General features: G+C 36.5%; 1 protein-coding gene across 1 annotated transcript in view; it reads right to left on the bottom strand.

The window, feature by feature from the left end:
• The window catches only part of LOC104361158 (sodium-driven chloride bicarbonate exchanger), a 111,073-nt gene that overhangs the window by 67,749 nt on the left and 17,742 nt on the right, over positions 1 to 25,582 (bottom strand). The window contains exons 2-3 of the mRNA XM_042784412.1: positions 18,747 to 18,828; positions 5,969 to 6,115 (exon numbers count right to left, since the gene is read on the bottom strand). Coding sequence (XP_042640346.1) covers positions 5,969 to 6,115; positions 18,747 to 18,828 — 229 coding nt within the window. The remainder of the gene's footprint in view (positions 1 to 5,968; positions 6,116 to 18,746; positions 18,829 to 25,582) is intronic.

Raw genomic sequence — 25,582 nt, 5'->3', positions numbered from 1 at the left:
GCATTTCTCCCATTTAAAACATCTCCAAGCACAACAACAGTTCTGTGTCAGGACTGCTCCCTCTTGCCTAAGGGAATCAAGAACAAGAACTAAGGGAATCAAGACTTGGGCTGGAGTAAGAAAGCAGGATCATTCTCAGTCCCTCCATATAAATATGACCTAGTAAACAACCTGTTCAACTGCACCATTCAGAGTGATCCACAGCTCCTCCTCAACATGTGCCAGGATTTCTCCTGAGACAAACTGCCCTGCCATCAGGCAGAACTACAGGCAATCTGCCCAAACCATACCACAAGCAGAAACACAGCCTTGGGTACATACAAAATGTATCCAAATTTTGTCCTCTGCTCTTGATAAACTCTAGAAAGGGTGTAGAAAATTTATTTCTGCTAACACTCTATTAGCTCAATTGTCAGAACAGGTTTCTGTATTTCTAAGCCTGTTGAGAACCTTGTACATTCACATCGAAGTAATATTAAACATACAAATGTTTTTTTTTTGATTGCTCACTGCACAGGACAAGCTGCAGACAGGGAGTGAACTGGTATAACACAGTTGACAACCATAACAACTCCTTTCAAATAAAGGGGAAATGGTGTGAAAAATTCACAGGATCACAGAAAAGAAAGGATCATTTCACACACAAACATTCATCCTCCTACTGTTTGCACTCAACAAGGAAGTGGTGGATGGGAGCTCTCCCCCCACCTCCTTCCTGTACAGACGGGACTTTGCTCAACAATCAGTAAAGGTAAAGATCATAAATTACTTCTTTTTTTTTTTTTTATTAGAAAACATGTTAAAAATTACAACAAAATTACTGAAGTCCACATAAAACAGTAAACAGCCATACAGCACAGTTCTGAAAATCTCTTCACAGACCTTAGAAACCATGTGTTAGGTTGGGATAAGGTATTCCCTTGCTTGCTTCTCTGGCACTTTATCCCTATACCTATAATCCTGTTTTCAGGAAGCGCTCTCTGCATTTTGTTCACATTAATTGTTTCCATCACCTCAGTGCTATGACAAATAATCTTATCTTTTGGATCTGACAATATGGATAATTCCCAAGCTTCAATTCTCTTCTTTTTGCTAGACTCTTAAAACTGCAGTTATGATACATTATTTTAATCCAGATTTGCTGCAATCTGTTCCACAGCTGCCCAGAGATTTAAATTTCCAAGTCCATCCTTCAGCAGACAAAGCCTATAGTTAAGGGTAGGAGAATTCTCTTAACAGCCATCTTTAGAAATAATTAAATTTGCCCCATTAATACCCCTTCGAGGTTAGCTCCCAAATATGTTCAGCTGCATCCTTTCATTATACTTTTTTCAGGCCCCTCTAGTAACCAAGAGAAGTCCCCTTTGCAATTCACTTTTTTGCTTGCATTACCTTCAGAGAGCCTTTCCTGAACCGTGCATGCAGTCCTCTGTTAGGCTCAACTCCAGGGCTGCCCAGCTTCCCCTGCCACATCCAGTATCATGAATTACAAATTTAAGCCTCTTTAAAACTAGGTATTATTAAAGCCAGACTTCTTAAAAGAACAAACCAAACCTTGCACAAGCCCCAGAAGTGTCTAGTCCTAGAAAATGCCACAGGAAGCTGAAATCAAACCCCAGCCCTCACAGCTGTGTTCATCCTCACAAAACTTGTCCTTAAAGACACCCTGCTGTGAGCTAGTCTTCCTATTCCACCTCATTTTAAAACAGAAACATAAATATCTTTAACTCATATATGCAAGTACAAGAGAGCTGTTCCACTGGTTACAGGCAAAAACAGACCTCAGAAAACCCACTGAAAATTGCCACTAAACTCCACACGCATACCAAGCCAGTGCCACCCTACCAGCCAAAGGGAAACCTGCACCGGGCTTTCAGTACCACCACAACCCACAGTGCTGATGGAGCCGTGCTGGCCAGCTTGTGGTCCTGCAGCCCAGTGGGGCTTGCACCCATCGCCCTCCCAAGCAAACAGCACCAAGAAGCTGCTCTAGGCTAGAAACAGCTTTTTTGCCAAACTAGTTTTCATCTGCATCAGTTCTCCAATTTAATTCACAGAGCAGCCACAATACTTGCCCCACAAGGAAAGCTGTGGAGGAGGGGCATGAAACTACAGCCTTAATTACAACAGCAGCCTTTCAGCTGGGAACAGGAAAAATCTTCAATAAAGCAAAGAGCATTACTGCATTTTTAACTAGAGTGGATAATTCCACTGGATTTCTCCTTTTCTTCCAAAAAAATGAGGCAAGATGGTGGAAATCTACATCTTGAAATCATTTAACTTACAATTTTTACTACCCAAAAAAAGCCTATCCATGAGCAAGCCATGTAATCTACAAATTATGCAATTCAAATGCACATCATTATAGCAAAATGGAAATATCTTGTACAACCTCATCTCATCAAGAGGCAACAGACACACAGCGAGAATCAGGTGTGGGGAAAACAAAATAAAACTTGAGTAACTGATCTGTTCCCCCAAATGACAGTACTCCTTTTTATTCCACTAACCACACGTTCTACATATTATTTGTCTACAAGCTCTGAATCTGCACACTGAGAATACTTGGGTTATTTTTGAAAAGTGACAGTAGGAGATTAAAAAAAACAAGCTTTTGAGCTGCCGTCAGAATGTTCTAAAAAATCTATTCTCCGCAGAAACCTTCCCTCAGAAAGTAGCTGCTACAGCTTTCCCAGCCAGGATTCAAAGGGATTACCAGGAAGCTTCTAGCCATGGGCATTACATTGAATACAGGTGTTTTCTAGCCATGTTGATATAAAGAAAACTGTTTAAGAAATTGTTTTTCACTGGATAGGAACCAGGTGGCACCTGTCCACTCTGAGTGGGGCCTGCACAGCCCCACAGCACTATGTGCACCATGCAGCTCCCTGAAGCAGTGATAGCAGAGCAAGATCTACACCTAATGGTACTTCACAGATGAAGCTATGAATTATACTCTTAGAAATTATGAAAAAAAAATAATGCTTCATCCCATGCTTGGTTGAGCAGTCTAGAGCACTTCATGTCTGAATATTTCAGGCCTTTACTTGTTCCAGCATCTCTATTACTCAGTTGTTGCATCTTTGGCTTTTATTATACCCCCTTTCATACTTCAGTGCTTCAAAACACTGCTAATTTATTCTCTTCTATCATAAAAATCCTAATGTAATTTTCAGACTTACTTCAAAGCACTGTTTTCTATCAGCTGGTCTCACAGTGCTTATTTTCTCTATCTTTCTTCTTGCATCTGCTCGTTGAAACGTTTTTTCTTTCCCCTCCTCCCTCCCACTTCCCAAGAATACAGCCTCCTACTATTCAGCAGAAACACGTTAAAAGGTGTCTATAGAAAGAGGGAGCTAAGCATTTCTGTGTGCTCAATTAAATCAGAATGATTCATAAATTAAGGGATTATTTTGGATCTGCTCTCTTAGCACAGTACCTCATCTTGAGTTATGCATCAAGAGTAGGAAGTGCATTTGTCTTCCTTGCAACTTCCTTCAGCCTCTGGGTACTTTCATAACCTTGTGGCCATGGGGAACGAGAACTAAGAGGCATTATTGAGGTTTAGTGTATTCAGATTTAGTGCAGGAAGTATCTGTTGGTCCCTCTGTGTAAATAAAGCATAGAAAAACTATGCCTATATTCTCTCTAAAGGCAATGCTTCTCCCCAGGCAGCACAACAACCTGTCTGAAACTCCTGTCAGGAAAATCCAAAGTAAAAGCAAGAATGTGGACATAGACTACGATTAAACCCTGTACAACTTTGTCTGCCTGCTCTGACTGTGCTTAACCCCTGCATCACTGTATAATTTTCAGATTTGCCTTCATAAAGCAAATCCATTTCACCGTTGTCTATGGGATGCCACATTTCTGCCTGGATGGATAGATGTCAAAGTTCAGTCCAAGTATGATTCTCTGGCCAAACTTCTAGGAGTCAGATAGACAAGAGGAAAAATCCTCCAATTTTACCCCTTAGATATTATTTCAGGATGGAAAAAAAAAATGGATATTTCCAGATTTTTCTGAACGTTTGGTAGTTCTGTCTTTGGCTCCTTTGAATAGTTATCAACCAAGCATTTTGAAGTATATCTTCAGCATTCTGGATCCAGAAAGACTTGCGTGTTTCTGGCCTATCTCTTGTCTGTCCTGGGCTTTATAAAAGTAGTCATTTATGTGACATGACCTACATATCCTTTAATTAGTGCTTATAATACCTTTACAAGTGAAAATGTGTCTTTTGAAAGTACAGTCCTGCGCTTATTTCAAAAAAGTACACATGTAAACAAGTGCTGTAAACACCAATTTACAAATGCACTTCAAAACTGTCTTTTTCATATTACTACTATTCCACTCAGAGTTCTTGAACATAGGCTTATTTTCACTTAACACAGAATTGTGTTGAACAGCACATTTTACTGTATGCACAACTGTCAAAGGCTATTAAGGACAGATAAGGAGAGATTCAACCAGTGAATGTTTTTTGGTTTGTTTTTTTTTTTTTTTGTTTGGTTTGGTTTGGGTTTTTTTTTTGTTTTTTTTTTTTTTGTTTGTTTTTGTTGTTGTTGTTTTGTTGTTTTTTTTGTTTTTTTTTTTAACTTTTGACATTAGAAAGGACACAAGCCTGGGTCTCCAGAAGTTGAAAGAACAGAGCTAAGTTCTCAGCCAAAATGTGTCACATACTGGCACTTAAATAAAACCAGATGACTCAACAGAAGACATTGCTTCATAGTTTAAGATATCTCACTTCTTGGCTAACGTAACTTTCAATTGTTTCTTTTTAATCTGACATTATATGTATATATGCATATTCTTTTGGAAAACTATTTTAATAATTTATGAACTTTGTTGTTTTCCAAGAATCCAGTTTCAACATAGTATTGGGTCTTCATACATTTGAAATACATTCCAGACAGAATCACCACAGCCAATTTTTCTTCACTGTTCAGACTTCAAAACATAACTCATATCTACAAAGTTTGAAAGTCTTGACTTTGTTTCATTCTCAGTATAATTCACTGTGAAAGATTTGAGTATTTCAAGCTCTTTACAATATACTTAACCACCAGCACTTATAACCTACTTGCTCCAAAGCTTTCTACATACATAATACAAACCTCAGATTAAAAGAAAGTTCTATAGTTACTATTCTGTAACCTGAAGTTACATTAGCACATTTCCCTAATGATTTAAAAACATTCTTCTGTTGCACACTGACAAATTGCTTTCTAGACATGCTTCCATTGTATTTTCAACACTTACTATAGCCTTGGACATTTCGGCACATGTGTTGTTTATTTCTGAACAGCAAATAATATTCTCATGTGTTTTGAGACAAAGCTTGACTATTTTATTAATTTCTACCTTTTTCTGTTCTCTCTAATGTTTTTTAATTTAAAATTTTGAGAATTTTAGGCGTTTTGTATCAGGTTCATTTATGGAAATGTATTTCTTCCTGTTTGCTTGCAACTCCTCAGTTAGCAGATCCATCTCACAGTGGCACATTATGGTGTCATGTAAAGAAAAAGGCAAACACAGTCTGAATTGCAGTTCACATCTGATAAAACACTGCAGCTTCAGTAACATCAACATTATTACAAAATTAATTGTAAAAAACCATAACTCTTCTATGTTACATTTTAGGGGCAAACACTCCAGAGCCTTCAATGAGGGCAGCTGGTGCCGTAAAGCACTTACCTCCTCCATGGTGGTGGCAGTCTACCTTTATGAGAACACTTATGGACAGTCTCCTACAGTGGCAGAAATTACTGAGATTTCTTATATATTGACTGTCACTGGCTGCTGCCCTTCATCAGAGAATCAAATCTTGGCTCTCCAGCAGAGACTGGAGAGGCTCTGATGGGTTCTCCAAAATTCCACTGCTAATCATGTCCAAGCCATAACAGGACAAAGCATAATCATACTGATGTTTATTATTAAAAGACCTATGAAAAAATAAAATTTATCTTACCAAAAGGAGGAGACTCTCTCCCATCTTCTAATCCTGAATCTCGTTCTCTATCTCTCTTTCTGTGTTTATGCCCACGGTGCCTATGGCGTCGGTGACTTTTTCTTCCACCCAGTGGCACATGAACTCCAATGAACAATGTTCGATGGCCTATAGATAAAAACAAGCTACCTTTTAAAAAGGAGCTGTGGCAACATAGTAACAATATGAACATCCATAATAGTATTAATGGGATAACAATTATTATGATTGTGTAATTGTATAGTATTGATTATTCTAATGTTAATAGTTATAACATTATTGATTACAATAATGATGATGGTAGCATCACAGATATACAACCCCTTGAACAGGACAAAGTCCTAGTATTGAAGTCCTTACAATACTAGGACAGATTTTTTTTTTTTCTTCAGATTTGCATCTCTGTGTGTGAATTTTCATTAAAGCCAGACAGGTGTTCTGTAAAATGTCTTCCAGACAGTAGCATGAAGAGACACATAGATCTCTTTGCATTGAACATTTGGTAAAGTTGCTGTTTGCTTTGTGTGTACAGGAACTTTACAAAACTCATTGCTATTTATGAGCCAAACCTTGACAGAATTCTTGTGGAAAATTCACTGAAGGGAAAAAAACAAAACAAAACAAACAAACAAAACAAAACAAAACAAAAAAAAAAAAAAAAAAGAAGAAAAAAAAAAAAAAAAAAACAGAGAGAGACCAAAAACCCAATAAAACACTATGTAATCCAGACTGCAAAATCCCTATAAAACTTCATGTGTTCACATCATAAATACATTACTGGTAGCTTAGGGTGCTTTCATTTCTTCTATTTTATTTTTTAAAATATAGAAGAAGGTACACATTGCCATGCCTGACACTGAGCCTCTGAGCCTGAGGAATTTTATGTTGCTGATGAAGCCCAAAAGATTTACCTCTCTTAGCTATGTGGGCTAACAGGATCAGAGCACGGTAAAGCATTTAAAAGGGGGAGAGCACAAGGGAAATGTGAAGAATGTACCACAAAACAGAAGAAATGGGAAAGGAATCATGACTCACTCCAGGCAGATCTCCTACATTTACTCAGCAGAAAGGCACTGTCCAGATTACTCATCTCAAATAACATTTATTTTCTCCTTGAAATGAGCATAACACAGCTAGTGGATAATTGTTGCTTTGTTGTAATCATTCAGCAGTGTCAATCATTTGAAAAAGGCCAAGAACATTAAGCTAAGGTAGCACGTGATTCCTAATCCCATGGAGACTCCAGCAGGGGCAGAAAACACAGCAAGGGAGCATTTGTCACAATACATAAAAAAAATTCAAGACTGACAGGAATTCTCTGCAAAAGCAGAGCTAAAAAAGCTGGAGAAAAGGCTCTGGTCATCACACTAGTTACTTTCTCAAGTTTGATTCATATAGAGGAGACTAGAAAACAGGCATTCGTTTTTGGAAGACTATTCTCATAAAGTCAGGAGATTTTTCTGAAGCAAAGGCTATGAGTTCAAAACAAAACAATAAATAAACAAACAAATAAATAAGTTTATTAGATACCTCTTTCTTCCTGCTTATTACATTTAACCCAATAAATTATTTAAAGAGAACTGCTGCCTTTGGCGTATTTCAAATGTATTACAATCAGTGGTACATGAGACAAGGGAAAATGTATTCCATAAAAAGAATTCATTAAAAAGATACTGAAGCACAGCAGTATTGTAGTACTCTCCACTTCCTCCTCCCCTTCAATTGGTAGAAAAAACACATTTTTAAAGGAATGGGGTTATACTTCCTAAGACTTTAATCATTTCCAGAGGTGCAAATAGATTGCTTTCTTAATTTAGTAATTTAATACATTCCTGCTGCTTTTTGATAGAAGTGTGCATGTTTATCCTAGTTTTGTGGCACTTCAATGCTCAGGTTGCACCTGCATCAGGAAATGCAAATTCAGGTTCACACTTCAATTAATTTCCAGGGCTGAATCCAGGACTTTAGTCCAGACTGGTCTTTATTTAGTAAACTGGGAAATAAGCCCTAAAATGCCAGAACATTCATGTGTGTCTGAATACCACAATAATTCTCCCTATACAGGCAGAATCAGTTCACAGTGAAAAAAAGCCAGCAACCTGGAAACTGAAATGGATAACCGGGAAAAAGAAAAATGGGTTTTATTCCTTATGTGTGAACCTACCAGGGCCAACAGGCATCATTTCAATAAACACAGAGAGGAAGCTAGGTCCTTGTGTAACAAGGTTCAGATAAATAAGGAGAAAAAAAAGGAAATTGACAGGGGAAAAGGAATAAATTTTTATACAAAAATGATAGAGCAAAAAACAAAAGTAAAAAAAAAATCTGAAAGAGTTAAGAAGTTCTGGTTTATTAAAAGAGCATAACTGTGGAGCAAACAAACACCAGCTGGGAGGAAAAAAAAAAAAAAAAAAAAAAAAAAAAGAAAAAAAACGACCAAAAAGGAAAAAAAAATTAATGATTTCTAAATTGCTGGAAAAATGACAGTGAAAAAAACAGGGGGGGAGGGGGAAGGAAGATAAAAAGAGGAAAGATAAAAAGAAATCCAAATAGTAAAATGACCTTACTTCAAGGAACCTTTTGATGGTAAAGTTTATAAACTCCTGCCCAGAATATAAGGTACTTTTTCCTGCACAAGTTGACTGAGACATTATTAAAGAAGAGTTTCCAGTGAGGTCTGTGAATTTCCCAAGCCCAGAATGCCAACCACGAGGCTCCCCTGCAGCCTCCAGGACAGAGCAGACAGAAACACCACGCTTTCTCTGACATAAAATTTCTTGCTGCCTTACTCCAGAGAAGCATTCACACATGTTCCAATGAAGTTCAACAGATATTTTTGTTTTTCCCCTAAAGACTTAAAGTATTTAAACATGAGAATAATTTGAATATGAGAATAAACAAGGATTCTACTTACTGTAAACCTTCTAACAGAGATACCAAATGAACTTTTAAGCCACAATTCTAAAACAATTATTTTTTCCAAAACATTTTTTTTTTAATTTCTATATTCCAAGAGGATCTAGAGAGGATTTGCTTTTATTCCCATTGCCATAGGCAACTCCCAAGCATCAGCCAGACTGTCATTTTAATGCTGTGCACAAAAGCAATTCTTAGAAGATTTCTGTCCCAGCATAACACGAATATAGACTGCAGATAGCTTCTGAACATCACTGACATCAATTCCAAGTGACACAAATGGAAGCACATTTTGTCCCCCAAAATGCACAACTGGGTAATTGTGACTTTTTTCTTCTCACAGAAATTTTTATACATGCAGCACTTGTATTTACTGTAAGATGTCTTGAACTAACTAAAATTTCCAAAGAAAAAACATCTATAATTTCAAATCAGCTGAAGTAAATTGCAGGATATCCAACAGAATTCAGATTTATTCCTTATAGTTTATAACTAACTGTATAAGGGCATTTCCTTATTTAAGAGCTTTTTGTGTGTTTTATTACTTACTTCATCAGGGTGCTGTCTAAAAATGCCTGAGTATTGCTTAAATACTGTAAAATAATTCTGCTCTGCTGTACGTTTGTACAGTGCCTAGTTCGATTAGATCATAATTTCTCATTCTTTTGGCAAGGCTACAAAGGCACTGAAGTGTGGGAAATAGTAACAACTGTAAGCTATATCAGGGTATGTACATCAGTACATCCTTGATATACTGTTGACATCAGGTACAACCTAACAATCATTCTCACACAGAATTTACACAGTTTTAAGAGGTGAGCATAATAAACAATGGCTTTATAACTCTTTAAAGCCAAGTCTTCAAAAATACCATGCTGGGCATCAGTTTTGGACAGCTTTATCACCTGCACAGTGCACCATGTACTGTAGAATCCCATCATCTGAGAAAGGGCTAAAGTTGCTAGTCAAAAATCAACAAATGGATTAATGTTTTATGTTTTGTTCCATGTTTACAAAACAGGTTTTTTCAATTGTATTTTTCCAATGGTTGTGTTTTCTTGCAAAAAAAGTTAACAGCTGAAGTGGTTAATTACAGTTTATTTTATTATTACTGTATTTAGTCAATTTGGTTTTCTTCTCTCATCTTTCAAGGAACCGTTCTGTAATGGGAAAAATCAGACTTGAAACATTTCTTTAGTCTGTGCCTCTCAGCCAAGGACTATGGTGGATACTTCGTAAGATATTTTGTGTGTGCATGCACAGATAACCACATGTAATCAGGTATGTGGAAACATATACAGATAAAATGCACTCAGGTGTATACATGCAGATTTGTGGTTTTTGACACTCTTAAGAATTTGGCCTATTGTCCTTTCTCAGAAAAAAATGTACATCTCCTAGATCAAAAAGGATTTGTCCTGCTAATTCTCACTTCAAAATAAATTAAACACTTTCTATGCTGAGAGAGGTTTATTCCTCTCCACGGTTTATGTTATGTTTAATTTATCATTTTTTAAATCAGAATTAATTTAGGTATCAGTGAGACACGGGATTTAGCTGGTCTTTGTGAGCTTTTTCAACTAATCTTACATTAACATCAATAGAGTTTTATCATGGAAAAACTATTATTTTGTTCCTGCAAAAACACACTCTGAACTAAAATGTTGACTGATTCCAGATGTGCCACTTGGAAAGCTAAACATAAACACATGCATAAATTTTTTTAAGTATTGGGATCTAGGTGCAAATAATTTTTAAAAACTGAACCTCTGAGAAAATACATTAATATAGAAAGATTATTTACAATCTGAAATCTTATTAAAGAAATGCAATACACTGAACTGATCTGCTTTGCAATGTCACCTTTATACAGTGCTACATGTCTGCTGTTAAATTGTATAAATATTGTTTTTAAAAAAAGACTATTCTTAATCAAATTGCACATTGCTGGGAAACAAAACCCAGAATACAAAGGTAGTTCAAATCTATGCCTTTATAGCATAAGGGGCTTTGGCCCCTTGTGGTTTACATTCGAAGCATTAAAGCACTCCTTAAGTAAAAATACTTTAAGAATTTAAGAAATAATGACCCTTGTTATAAAGTGTTCTTTTTAATTTTCACAGGATTACATTAATAAATCCAAATTATATTTTAAAATATGTAAAAGGGATCTTGTTAATTGTATTTAATTTTCAGACAGATGAAAGTACATATAAGCATACGTAAAAATCAGGATTTCCCCTAAACTTTTTCTTCAAAAGTGTGTTGTGCTGTAAATATCTCCATTCTGTGGGGGTATGAATTCTTTGCCCTAGAAAAGACTGACATGTAATATACATTATTAATTTGAATACATCTTGCAGAGACATTTCTCAGAATAAAATCTAAGTAGAAGGGTTGTTTGGGGTTCCTGTATTCCAAAGAAGAAATTCTTCTTTACGCCTAAATTTTATTTAAAGAACCTGATAGCAAATTAACCACCTAAAAGGCAATCTCAGAAAAGCAAATATTTTCTGTGTAGCCCCTGAAAAAGACAGATGTAACGTCTAAATATGGTTTTCAGAACCTGGCATTCTGGGTCTTTAAAACAGAAACTTGTCTTAGCTACCTATCTTATTCATTACATAAATGGGAAGGAAAAGAAATGTAGCGGGATTTCTAAAGTTTTGAAAACATATATCCCATTATAATTTATGGTGCTTGACAACATACATAGGAACTTCTGGAAATCCCATTACACTTGTCTGAATGGATATGACATTGCAAGGGAAAATGGAAATGGAGGGAAAGAAATTGTAAATGTTTCCCTTAAATTAGGGGAATTAAGATCTTTTTAATAGAATATTAAAAGTATTTTTGCCCCAGCACCTCCCATTCTCCTTCCAAACATAATTTTAACACAGAAAACACACACCCATTTGGTAGGAAGAACACGCATATGAAGCACATTCACCTCCCCACCTCCCCAACAGTAGAGACTCCCCAGGCCTCCAAGTTACACCAGGCACATGGGACTCAAGGGAGTACTTTATAAGAGTTCCTTGGTGAACAAACCAAGTTGGTGCCTATTGCATAAAAAGTGACTGTCCTGGATCTGAACATCCATGAGTACCAGGTGCTTGTGGTACTTCTGCCTGTGCTGCCTTCCACCCATAATGATCCGAATCTGCATCAGGCACCTGCCTGATCGCTGAACACAGGCATAACGGATGGGTGCAGATAAGGGAACAGATGGGTCTTGAAGCATCTCCAGAAAGAGCAAAGGCAGGCATCTGTGACCTACTAATGAAACACTGCAAAGTCAAGATGCCCTGAGAGAGAATACTTTGCCAGTGGTTTGAGCCAAGTCTCACATGACTTCTGACCTCAGCAGGACTAGAGGGGTTTCTCTCTCCTCTGGAAAACACTGAGTGCTCTGAAGCCTCTTTTATGTATTGCCAGCTAGAGATGAACCAAATGTAATGTTCCATCCTCTCAAAAATGAACAGTGAGGTAGAGACAGAAAAACAGCAGTCCATGTAGAGTTACAAAAATTGCCTTTTTCCTCATAGGAGAAAATGATTATGGTGAACTGTGTAGGAGTAGAGAGTACATGACGCATGATTCGTTACTGTATGGCAGCAGGGAGGCAGAGCTAAAGAGAAAGAAGAAAGGACAAAAGCAATGCTTCCAAAACCAACAGTTTACATTGCTGTTTGTGGTTATGGCTTGCTCAAGGGACATTTTTCACTTTTTTGCCGTGCTATAAATGTGGGGTACTGACAAGAAAGCCTTCACAATTTTTTTAGATCGTACACCTAACTTATGTTCTAGGTTAAAGTACAACAGAAATTATATAGACAAAAAAATAAAACAATATCCCTGACCCAAGAAAGCATTAAGGACATACTGAATATGGAGGATAAGAGCATGTCACTTAAGTCATTAAAGCTGAAGACCTCTTAAAGAGCCTCGACCACTGCCCTCCCAAAAAATCTCTCCTATTAACAAAACTTTCTTCCAGGTTGTGGGTGGGCTAAAAAGTCTTTTTAACTGCATTTATGTTCATTCATGATTTCCCTATGTTGCTCCAGAGGAGTTGAGAGGTGTTATGTGCATGGTCCTATCACCAGATCAGGTCTCAGACCTTGCCAGACAATAGGAAAAAAAAAAAAAAAAAAAAAAGACAGCAGACACAGAACGTAGAAGAACCCTCTCAGACATACACACACTTTCCACTGATGGAAAGTGAAGCTGTGGTTATCAGAGGGAAAAATTTGACCTATATTTCTAAATTAGCAACATGCAAAAAAAAAAAAAAAATGCAAACGCAGTACTAGCACAAATATATGTTAAAACAGAATATGTCTGTCTTCTGATGTTGCAATTTTGCAGCTTTCACCAATAATGGTAAGTTGGTTTATGACAACTTCATTTAACAGAATTTCACAAGATGAAATATTAGGAAATATTAGTCCCCACAAATATTGAAAAGGTTTCTTGTCAGCGAAGCTCAGTGAAGTCAAACTTCAAAACTCAACGCTTATGATCAACAAAAGACGGTGGCTTTCAGCCAACACTGTGTGATAACATGTTTGCTTTCATTATTTCATTATTCTTTATATGAACTTTCAAGGATTTTGTGAAAATGTCCTCCAGTTATTCATGAATCTTCAAGGTGAACCACCTTCCCACAAACATGAGAACATGAGAAGGAATAAGGGACCCATGCAAAGGGACCAAACCAGGCAATTGCCATAGCAAGAGTGCAAGCACAGTTCTGGAGAAAGGTAAGAGAGATCTCAAGGAACACTGAAAGACATAGGAAAAAGGAGACAGAACTAGATGAGAGGCACTATAGAAAGATGTGGCATAGAAATGACAAATGGAACAAGCTAAAGCATTTAATACCTGGTAGGCAACAAAATGAATGAATTCTGTGCTTGTAAAGCCAGAATGGCTCTTTTTAAGAGACCTTTTCATGGAGATCTACAGCTATACAACCCCATCTGACATTACAGGTGTAGACCAACCAGACTGTCTCTCCAACTCTGTACTTCCACAGCTTATATTCTAGCCCTTCTAAGTCTGACGAACATCGCCGCAAGAAGCATGAGGTAGGTTAAAGTGAACATCGGGATGAACGGGAAACCCGAGGGAAGGAGAGGCAAGGAAGCTTAGAGCAGGGAATCTGTAGTGATGGGGTAACAGATTATTTACAATAGGCTGCAGCATCCTGGCAGGCAAAGGGAGGGGAGACTTTGGTCATTGTTCCTGTCTGGCCAAGCAGAATTAGTAGCTGACTTGCTTCTACATGGGTGCAAGGCTGAATCAAGGCCAGCAGGTTAATAAGATTTATGTTCTTTCAGTCCTGTGAGCTGTTAGGTCCTATTAATTTTCAGGTAAATAATGTCAGTGGCAGACAGGTCCACTATTACGTTATTTCTATAAAAAATGTCCAGGCTTTGAGAACAAAAGCCTACTTCAATATCTGGAGCCACTCAGATTTTTACTAAATATATGGAGGTTAGAGTTCAACCACAAAAAGTTTTTCATATATTAACCCAAACTGTATATAATCAAAATTTAATTAAAATAATTTTTAAATTGCTGTCACAAGCTAGAACAAATCTAAAAAGAAATAATAACTAAAATAACAATTTTTAATAAAGAATAATTAAATACTCCGGGATTTCTCTTTTTCTGGTCAGCAGGACATCTACTGTCAAAATTAATCTTCAGGCAGGTTGTTAAATACAAAACATCTCTACAAGCACACTAACATTTTAAATTAATTTTTGGTTTATTAAGTTTAAGTCCTCAGATTCTGCATCATATTCAGTGTTGTACTAGTGAAGTTTATTTCATAATTTAGCTTGAAGTCTTTTGTGACTTTCGGTAATCAGTCTACATAATCTAAATTTTGTCAAAAGTGTCAGAATGTATATCCTGATATACGACTTATATACTGGATACAGTGGTTTATGTGTCCTGAGACATGAAGATGGCAAACTTGATTTCCCATGAGACAAATCTTCCCCACACCACTTCAGCAGATAATAATTTATGAAACATAAAAAGCTTAAGCAAAATCTTGACTTCTCTGGATCAAGGATCATTTTGTGATTTCCTCCAACAGGGACAGAATTCCTCCCTGATTCATGCCTGGACCTCCACCTAACAATCCTATCTCCAACCACCTTCCTGTTGAAGCTGCTTCTCAAACCAGGTCGCAGTAATACCCACAGCAGTTCTGAAATCCTGCCACAAAAATCCAGGATCTGCAGCTGACAATTTCTAGCAAGAAGAGCCATGGAACAGTCATTTTCACTCTCAGCTGATACGGTGGGCATAAGCAAAAGACCTTAGTTGGAGCACACTTAGTGCCAATGCTTTTGCATATCTATATAGTTCAAAAATCTTATCACGTGATCTGAGAGAATCTGAGATCTCCAGACACATACAGATCAATCCAAATATTTTTATTCTGTGAGAGAAAAAGTAGGTATATCCACCTTGTCAGAAAACTGTTACTACTAAACATGCATTGAAACAACGGCAGACAGACAGAGATAATGCCACCAAGTAAGCTGAGTGCAACTGCCTGTTGATGGGCATATCTGTTTATGAAAACTTGCCTACTTGCTCCAAGCACAGGTACAATCTGCCCTTTTGCAATTAAGTACTTAAGAATCAGTGCCCAATTCTCATTTAGGAATTCCAGCACTGAAAAAAGTAAGAGCATATTTATTTCAGTAGGAATTTTGTCTGTAAACACATTGAAAGATAACATGCAAAATATGTGATTATAATCAGGGGTCATAGGCTTCTTCCTTTGCTTTTAGAAATGCCTTCTCTGTCCCTTCATTTATGCAACAGTCAGACAAATGACCTGTTTGGTATTAGTGAATGATTTTGACCTTACAACTCAGAAAAAATGAATTGCGTGGAAAAATCATTCATGCTGAAAATCTGAATGCCAAAGCTCTGCAAACAATTTACCTCTAAAGCACTACCAAAGCTTAAGTAAAAAGATACAATTTGAAGTACACATTACAAGTATCATTACTGGTTCTAAGATGACCACCACACCTCTTCTGTTCCTGTAAGTACTGCAGTTCCAGTCCTACCTCCCCAAATTTTTACAATAGTGCTCAGGGAAAGAAAACACTGATCTAGAGTGACTGAGGCAAAATTTTAGTCTTGCGGATGTTCTTCCAGGCAGCATTAATCATCATGATATTTTCATGCTTTCAACAAGAGATGTACTTGAAATATATTTGCACAACGGCTGCCCCAAAATATGCAAATACAAGTATTGGCTGGGCCAGGAAATTTCAGATGGAAATTTTAGTACACATTTAAATCAGTATTTCTGGCATTTGAATGCTTATAGTCTAAAATTAAAAAGTAGCAAATACTTACCACTTTAAGATTTAATCAGTAGAAACTGATACTGATTTTCAGATTTAAACAACCTTTAGATTTTCATATGAATTGCAGTTTTTGAAATGTTGCTAATATGGTGCTATTGAAACTTAAACCCTGTCAAAACTAGTCTTTGCTAGAATATTCAGTAACTAGCTATTTACATTTTTAAGACATAAACCCAATTATATGTCTGTCAAAGAGCTAATTACATAATACATATTAATTATATATTAATTATATATTAATTATATCATTTTTACTTAGCTATGCAATTAGCATCTGATTATATAATTTCATATTTTATAGTTGTTATGTCATTAGAAAAAAGGTAAGTTTTCAGCAAAACCCAACACAATGTACATTGGATAAGAATAAGACAGTGACATTTGTGAGTCACATCCACTGTTTCCAGATGGAAAAGTGCCTAGATGTGCTGTGAAACAAATGGACATGCTATTAACAGCAACTGGATATTAAAATTTACAATCTCTTCCAATCTTTTTATGTCACTTGGTATTTCTGGATGCAGTGATTATGTATTTAAAGACACACTGATCTGATCTTAGAGTGGACATGAAATTTATCTGAGAAAGCTAACTGCATTATGGAGGATTCTACACTGAATAATCGTTTTGCCAGAACATTATGAAGCAGAGTGATTTTATTTTAAAGAAAAGCAGATTCATTGGCTAGATACAGATTTTTTCAGTGTTCTAAGCAGTTTGAATTGATTGGGGGATCACTGTCATGTTCCAATTTCTATTGGTAACATCCTAGGAGCAGATTTTTGAAAGAATATTTTCACTGATCTTTCACAGGAGCAACTCTACACATATAGGATGGTGGGGAAAAAAGAGTAATTAAATGCAGGTTTTAAATTATATACTTGTTCAAATTTTGAGATGAGGCTTTAAGTTCCATGTAGTTACATGTAGAACATCATAGTAATTCTGATTGCCTTAACACTTGAGTCTACCCATGTGACTGCACTTAAAGATGTCATTCTCCAGAAAGATGTCCGTTTTTAAAATGTCACCTTACGATCACAGTAAAATGACTCGGCAAAAGAACATTTTTTTGGGTAGGCTTACCCAACAAAAACTCTGTGAGACAGTATCAAGGAGAAGGGAAGGCAGGGGGCCTCCATTCTTCTACCAGGTGTTTTCCTAAAGACACCAGATGCAAAAGTTTCACTTTGTCCAAGGATGTGATCAAAGGACTGAAGACTACAAAAGACATAAGTCAGAAATTCAGAAAAAAGGGTTGTGTGGCTAAGTCCAAAACCATCATTGCCAGCCTGATCCACTGGCAGTCACTTACTGGAGACACCAAAACCCTAAATACCACTCTAGAAACATCTTACCTGAGATCTACCCTTGCATGTGCTCAGACTTGCCCCAGACTGAGAAGAGAGCTACTTACTGCATTCATGCCATACCACTTGACATTTTACATCCTTCTGTGAAAGACTACCTCATACAGACTAACACAGACAGGCCCCTTTCAAAACGCAGCCAGAGCTGCTTTTTGAGGTGCTCCTGAGGGAAGCCATAACAAGGAATTGCTGTGTATCATGTTGACATTCATTCATACAGCCAGAGAGAAAAGAAAAAAAAAAATATGATGAAGTAATCAAGGGTAGGCTCAGGTTCATGCACAGATGGAGATACCTTTCTTTAGACCTGAGGCAGGTAACTTTTCGTATGTAGGATGTTGAAGTATACCCCAAATCTTAGTTTTTCTTTTTAGCTATTTCCTGTGTCGCTGTATGACAAAGATAAGAAGCTTCCATGTCCCACCACAATAAGCTAACAATTAAAATCAGCAAGTTCCAGTCTTGTGGGTAGGATATCATATGTGCAACAGAAATTCGGTTTCATTCAGTAATTATGACTTGGGTGGGTCACACAACTAAATACAAGAGCATAAATACATTTATTAAGCTAGTGTCATAAAACAGTTCTCAAATTCTCACTTCCTTCTATAAGGTGATTTTAGGTGGTTTCTGCAGTGTATATTAGCCCGTATCTGTCTGATCTGTGATTCTCCAACATGTTTTTGTTCAGCTGAAGACGTGGCTAGGCAACAACATGAGAAGAGTAAAGTAAGTAGAAGCCGTTATAAATACTAAATCATCCATCCTGCTTTTATATATATATTTGGAAACTTAAAGGTAAAAAGACTTATCTAAGGTTTACAGGATTTTACTATAGATCATTGGAAACAAGCAAACTCCTTCCACCATCATCTGTATCTGAGCACCACTGCAGGAAAAGAGTAATATTTATCTTTTTTTAAATAAATTATGAGATTCCACTTTCTTGTTCGATCTCTTTGCATCCTTGCTCAAATCATTAAGTTTACACATTGGAATTGCATTTCAGTACTTTCAGAAGAAAGAGACAACACAATGCACAGAAAAATAATCTCTCACCTTCTAGATCTTCCTTTTCAAAATGTGTTTTGAGAATGGAGCGAGTTCCACCTCTATCCACAACAGCCTCTTCATCATTTCTCTGCAAAACGCAAAAAGGATGGATTAGCTGCTTCTTATTTGGAAACTATCAGCAAGATTGCACAGTACTATGAAACAAAGATACTTTTAATATTTATTTAGTCACTCCTACTCAGGAACAAAAACGTTTCTAATAATTTAATTTTTCTTATTAAAATATATTCCTTATGCATGAGTTTTTATTAACATATGATTACAGCTACTTTGGATATGAAGAAATTCTTCTGTTAAAACCTGCAAGATGATGAGTAAACACTTGTTACTGGGAACTAAGGAAAACATGAGTCAAAAGGACAATGAAAGAGATGAGAGAAGAAATATCTGGTTGAGTCAGCTTTATTCTTGTACTCTGGAAGAAAGGGATTGCACATGTATTTTTCGCTTTAGACCAGGATCCTGAGATACATGTAGAATTCCCAAATTATTAGCACTAACACTCCTCATACTTTGGCAAAGCTAGAGAATGATATTCAGTGGCAATAAGATAAGAAAGAAAACTTCAATACCATGAAAACGACTGACTTCACTTACTGGTGAACTGCAAAGCTTTTGCTTTTCTTTACAAACACCAAGCTGTCATTGTAATAAAGGCAAATAGTGCACACTAACAACAGAAAACAGAAAAGCTATTTTTCCTCAGAAACATGTATTTCATGTTTAATTTTATACTGTAGTCACACATACATTTTAACTGCATTCTCTACTGCATTGTAAATGTATTACGTGATGAATTAGTGTATTGTGCTCAGGCTAAAAAAGCTACAGAAATCAGTGATTTTGGTCACTTCTGACATGGGAGAAAAAAAAAAAAAAACACATTAAGTAGAGAAATCTTTTGGGAGTTCAGCAAAAGGGCAGTGGATTCTGTGTTAAAGCAAATATTGGCTTCACTATGAGTTTGACATCACCAATTGTAAAAAGCAATTGCTAAGTCCATCCTGTACTTCACAACATGATTTAGAGTGGTTTCCAGTAAATAGCGATGAAGAAAAAATGAATTATACAAAAACATCAATTACTACATATATTTATTTGTCATTAGTGGAAGGGTTCTAGTAAGTGATTTTAGATCTAGAAATGCTTGATTTCAATATATAAAATTGGTTTCTTATTGGAAGTCGGAAGCAAGGAAACTTGAATATGAATGTTACATGATAAATACATATCTATATATAGAATGCAATAGAGTATAAACGGAAATTAAACTATACGAGCACCTCTCCTTAAAGAGCAGGTGCACCAGGCAAAAAGATTCACATCTAGAGCTGGATGTCGTGCATTCTGGATACAAATTTTTGTTTCAGACTCCTCTCTTTTTCAAAAATAGCTGTCATGCTGTAGCTCTCTGATATAGAAAAATCCTAGGAATGTGTCAGCACCAAGCATCTGGGCTGTTAGAGAGACTGAGAGCGTTAGTGTCTTTATTAGAGCCTTTCTGCAACCTGACAATGAGGAAAGGCCTTCTATTGAAACTGTTTTGTCTTCTAATAATTTAGAATTAGCTAATAATCTATTAAAATGTACCAGAGCAGTATAATTTCGCACAAACCATTTGATCATCTTAGGTAAAATGAATCCATTAGTTTAAGTAGTTAGACATAACTGGGCATGTTTGTCATGCTGGCATGATGCCATACCCCTGGATGAATGGTTAGGCAGGATGCCAAAGGCCAAGTACTACAGCCACATCAGAAGTAGCATAAGACACAGCCATCAGTATTTTACTGATCCTGAAAAGGACTTATGGAAGCAATTTTATGGGAAATTTACAATGGGGAAAATATTAAATTGCTGGACAGTTTAAAGCCTTTACAGATTATCTAAGTAAACTAAATACAAATTAATTCATTAATATTTATCAAAATATGCTCATACACTTGCGACTCCTCTTTTCCCATGTGTTCAATTTTCATCTTCTGGCAACCTTTTTCTTCCCTGCCTCCTCTTCCTGTAATGTCACAGCAAGTCTCAGCCTTGCCTCATTCTCTGAAGTGGGTTTACTCCATTAATATTACAGGGAAAAACAGCTTAATTGGGAGTATTGTGTTGTTGCCAATTCCCTTGTCAAACTCTGAGCAAAGTCCAATTAAACAGACCTTGCACTGTACACTCTCACTTCCCAGGGAGCGGTATGAAAGCCACCTTGCATCTACCAGCACAAAAGTCACACTGCATTTAGTCAAAGGAGTAATTTCTGTGATTCCTGTACTGCCTCCTTGGAGAAGGGAAGAAGGGAGGGAAGGGCTCCCTATTAGTTTGGTGCAATTAGGTCTTAATTTCATTTGGAGATAAACACTATCGCAATACAAGTAAAAATAGTGGCAGATCCACTGCATTTTCCCATGATGACTAGAGACTAGTAACATAATTTCAGTTTGTAATGCTCTTCTTTTTATTAGCATGTCAGGAAAAGTATGAAATTATTATTTTTAAGTGTTGCAATATGTAAGAGTTTGAACCAGAAAGGATAGGCAAGACTAACCATAAGTCAGTATCCTGGGTTTGAGTGAGTTGTGGGGTTTTTTTGGTAGCAGAGGAGGGGCTATAAGGGTGGTCCCCTGTAAACCAGTCAGTCACAGAAGATAGAATACATGCCCTGGATGACTTTTAATGGACCAAGCAGGCACCAACCTCCACACTAACATCCTCAAAGCCATGAATTCACTGCAGTTTTGCCTATCGGTTTCATCAGGATCAGAGTAACACATGAAAACTAAATGTTTTTCTCAGCCATGCCACATTCAGGTCAGAATTCTACCACTTCTTCCTTTCGCCCCATTTGAAGATTATGGAAGTCAGAAATTTTACATAGTGCGCAATCTGCTAGGACTGAGGTATTCGAACCACGTTTATATACTGCGGCAGCCTGCAAACAAATGTATGGACACACTGACCAGGTACGAGTCCTTGGAACTGTCCATTATTGCAATGAGTTGCTTGCTGAGTCCAGTGAACACTGTGGTCTACTGCTTAAAGCATGGGAGAGGGATCCAGGAAGTCCCCGAGTGCTAATCCTGGATCTGCCACTGACTTGCTGTGTGGCCTTGAGAAAGTCACTTAATCTCTGTGCCTCAGCTTCCCCATCTGTAAAATAGGGATAATAATACTTACTTATCTACCTTCCTCACCAGGCTGCTCTGTGCCATAATTAATATTCACACAGCATTTCAGAACTGTAAAACACTACAGAAGTGCTAAATCATTCAATTTAGGAAAGTGAGCAGTTTACCCATGTGAAAAGACGATGATAGGAAACAACAGATTGATAAAAATCAACATTTAGGCATAAAGTGGGGTTTTTTGACATCAAACCAACGTACATTAATACCTTGTAATAGTTTTACAGTGCACAGCTTTGACAATTTAACTGGACAAAGTTTACATAAAAATATACTGGACTTGCTTTCTGTTGGCCTAATTCAAGAGCAAGTCTACAGAAGCCAGTGGAATTATATTTCTGTGAAGCTGTAATCAGAGTGCAATAAACTTGTCATATATTTATAAACAACCTAGCATTTCCCTTTCTTTTTAATTATATTTGTTAATATTTGATGGTTTTATAATTATCATGCAATGGTTTACCTGAAATGTAAGCACAAAACTATTTCGCTAAAGCAATAAAATAACAGCAAACACACAGTAGAAGAAATACTGTATCTGGGATAAAAAAGTAAGAAAAAGCTGAGGCTTTCATGTGGAAACCACAAGCTCCTTAGAGACCAGGGCTCAGCAACTCTACTCAGCCCATGATTTCGCCTCTTACATTTTCCAAATGAATGCTGAAATGACCTTCACCACACAGCAGCATCTGCTGCACGTATTTCATAGGAAAAATCTATTTTAATGAGTTTTGTAAGTACAGTTGTTACTATTTTTGTCTGTACTAGAAGTTTAAACACAGTGGTGAGTACTGAAAAGCAGACAATAGAGTCCTCCTCTCCCATCCTTTACAGCATAACCACACATTGCAATCTTGAAACTTGTATTTGAAGTTGAACAAAATTTAAAGGGAAATAAGCTACCTTCAAAGACATTTGGCTTCTACTTTTTGGTATACAGTCATGAAGGAAGAAGGTCACCATGAGTGCTAGAAGTATTGACTTTCAACACTTAGATCAACAGCCTGCTTATCAGAGTATAAAGTGAGCTTGCAGATGTTGCCAGGAACCATAAGTGTATGGCTTAGAAGGAATAAAATGGCCTATGGTTTAGAAACTAAAACCAAATGTCTGAAGTGCTCTTTCCACCGATGTAATGGTAAAACTCGCTGCCCAGGATATTCCAAAGCTAGATAAACGACCTCCTGGAAAGCTTCCCAAATCAACCCTTATTAGTTATGATACAGCCCTACCTGTGATTCATAATGTGTTGCAAAGATTCTCAAACCTGTCACCTCACAGAACTGTGCACTGCCCTTCCACACCTCAGAGCAGTTTAAATAATTGAGAAACTACACATTTAGAAAAGCTGAGAAATGTCATTTTATGACAGATGTTTTCAGATGGTTTTAGTTATAGCTCTTATAAACTGTCCATGCTTTGTGTGGTAGATGATTGAGTGGAAAGAATAGAAAATAACTCCTTTGAAGTGCGAATCCATAAAAAGGCATATGACACACATTTTTAAATACGTATGTGCTAAGGTAAACAGACACCTGTAGAACTTCAGTATATTTATGGATGATGGAATTAGGACATAATCCTCATATTCTGGATGACAATGAAGTAGATTAAAGTCTAGGTGGCAATACACAGATTTTAAGTTATCTATAGATTTATTGTATGTATTTACCAAAAAAGAAAAACCAATACATGATCTTAAAAGACACTGCTGCATATATCATAAAAGCCACCTGAATATTGCACAAACATTCACTGAAGATCATGTGTGCTCATTGCTACAGTAAATGATAGTATAACAATAAATATACATTAGGAAATAGGAAACTGTTAGGACAGTAGGAAATTATTGAACAGTTGCAAAGAAAATATCTCACTGTCCTTCCCATGATAGGTTCTCTGTTCCACTAATATGATATTTGGTGCTAATATATTTTGAATAGACAAGTCAAAACGGATAACACTAACATTTTCTTTTTACATGGGAAACTATAAATTATTTATTTTCTTAATCCTTTTTTCTATCTAATTTTCTTCATATTTGACTACTTTTATTTTCCATCTCTGGTATTTGGTCAGTGTTTTCAATAAACTGGATGATTGCTTTTCTTTGAAATACAATGCAAAAATCAGCTACAAATAGTATTAATATTCCAGAAAATTTCTCAGGGTTTTTAAATCTTCAGGTAAAATCCTTTCCCTTTTTAATTACATTCTTAATACATCCACAGCACAAATCACAACATAACCAAAAAGAATCCTTTTTCAGCATCCTCCTTTCTGTAAATTATATAGCACAGCAGAAGCCATTTTGATTTTTTCCGCACTAGAAATTATGCATATGACACACCTGCTGACTCATAAAGAAAATAACCATGGTATTAATTACTTCTCCATATAAGCCACTTATTGATGATTAAACAACCTACATAATTCTCAAATGCCATCTGGAACTCAGGAATGCCTGTCAGCATAGAACATTAAATACTGCATTCCTATAAACAATAGAAAGCCATAATATAAAATTATTTTAGTTATTTTATATTATCAATAGTTGCATATACTTAAAAGATGGAACTCTGTAATACATTCATTTCAGTTTATATATTTTGCCATAAAGTTAGTGGTATAAACCTTGTGTATTCACCTTTCAAGTGGTCTGCAATGAAATTCTAAACATTTATCCAGACATCACATACACATCATGATCACCTTCTCAGTCTGAAGATATTCCAGCATTATTGCTTTATGTTGTATTTATTTCACAGACCCATTACATGATATTTCTATTTTTAAGATATTTTAGTTAAATTCATCTTGCCATTTCATAAAGATGGAATTATTAAAGGTATAGAAAAGTGAGTGATTTGAACTCAGGACCTGCCAAGAGCATATTGGAAATATCTTGTAAAAGACAATTAACCTAAATGGCTAAAAAGCTGTTATATGTAGATGGATGACTCCCTGTTGTAGGAGGCAAATCACTGGTGACTGCCACGTTCAGCCTTGTCCTTTAAACTGTCCTTGAGCAGACAGTCACACAAAAGTGATTTAATGCACAATGTGTTTGCCCACAATTCAGATACTACTATTCTTTTCTCTTTCTGAAGACAAAGGATGGGGGCGGCACTGGAGCAGGGATGGGACACACAGAACAAACAAACAAAAACCCAACCTTTTGACTATCATTGCATTTAATTGTTTATATTACATATAATTATATTTAGCAATCTTTTGAGGTGGAAAGTACAGTGAATTTTATCTTTCTGATGAAATATAATTGCTTTTCCATTCCACTAGCTACACTACATCATCCTTTTCACCTCTACTCACCTATCAAGGAAGGCCCATCAAAACCCATTTATAATGCAATAAATTCTGTTCTGTAAAGTCTGAAGAATTATTTTTAAAAGTGTCCCTTTAACTGTAATATTTTTGTGGCAGCTTTCTGCAGTAATCACTACTAGTTAACATAAAGCACATACTACTTTTGGTCAGCTCTACTCCGCATAGCTCAGGCTATGCAACAAAGTAGAAAGCAATTAGTTTTCATACCAGATTTGCATCTTCCTCAGGGCTGCATGTCATATGCATAAAAGCATCCTTCTCTGCCTTTTTCCTCTTTTCTCTTTCCAT

Source organism: Tyto alba, unplaced genomic scaffold (assembly GCF_018691265.1).
Source record: "Tyto alba isolate M040663 unplaced genomic scaffold, T.alba_DEE_v4.0 Super-Scaffold_7, whole genome shotgun sequence".
In the NCBI taxonomy this organism is placed as follows: Eukaryota; Metazoa; Chordata; class Aves; order Strigiformes; family Tytonidae; genus Tyto; species Tyto alba.
This window is presented reverse-complemented; position numbering and strand designations above follow the sequence as displayed.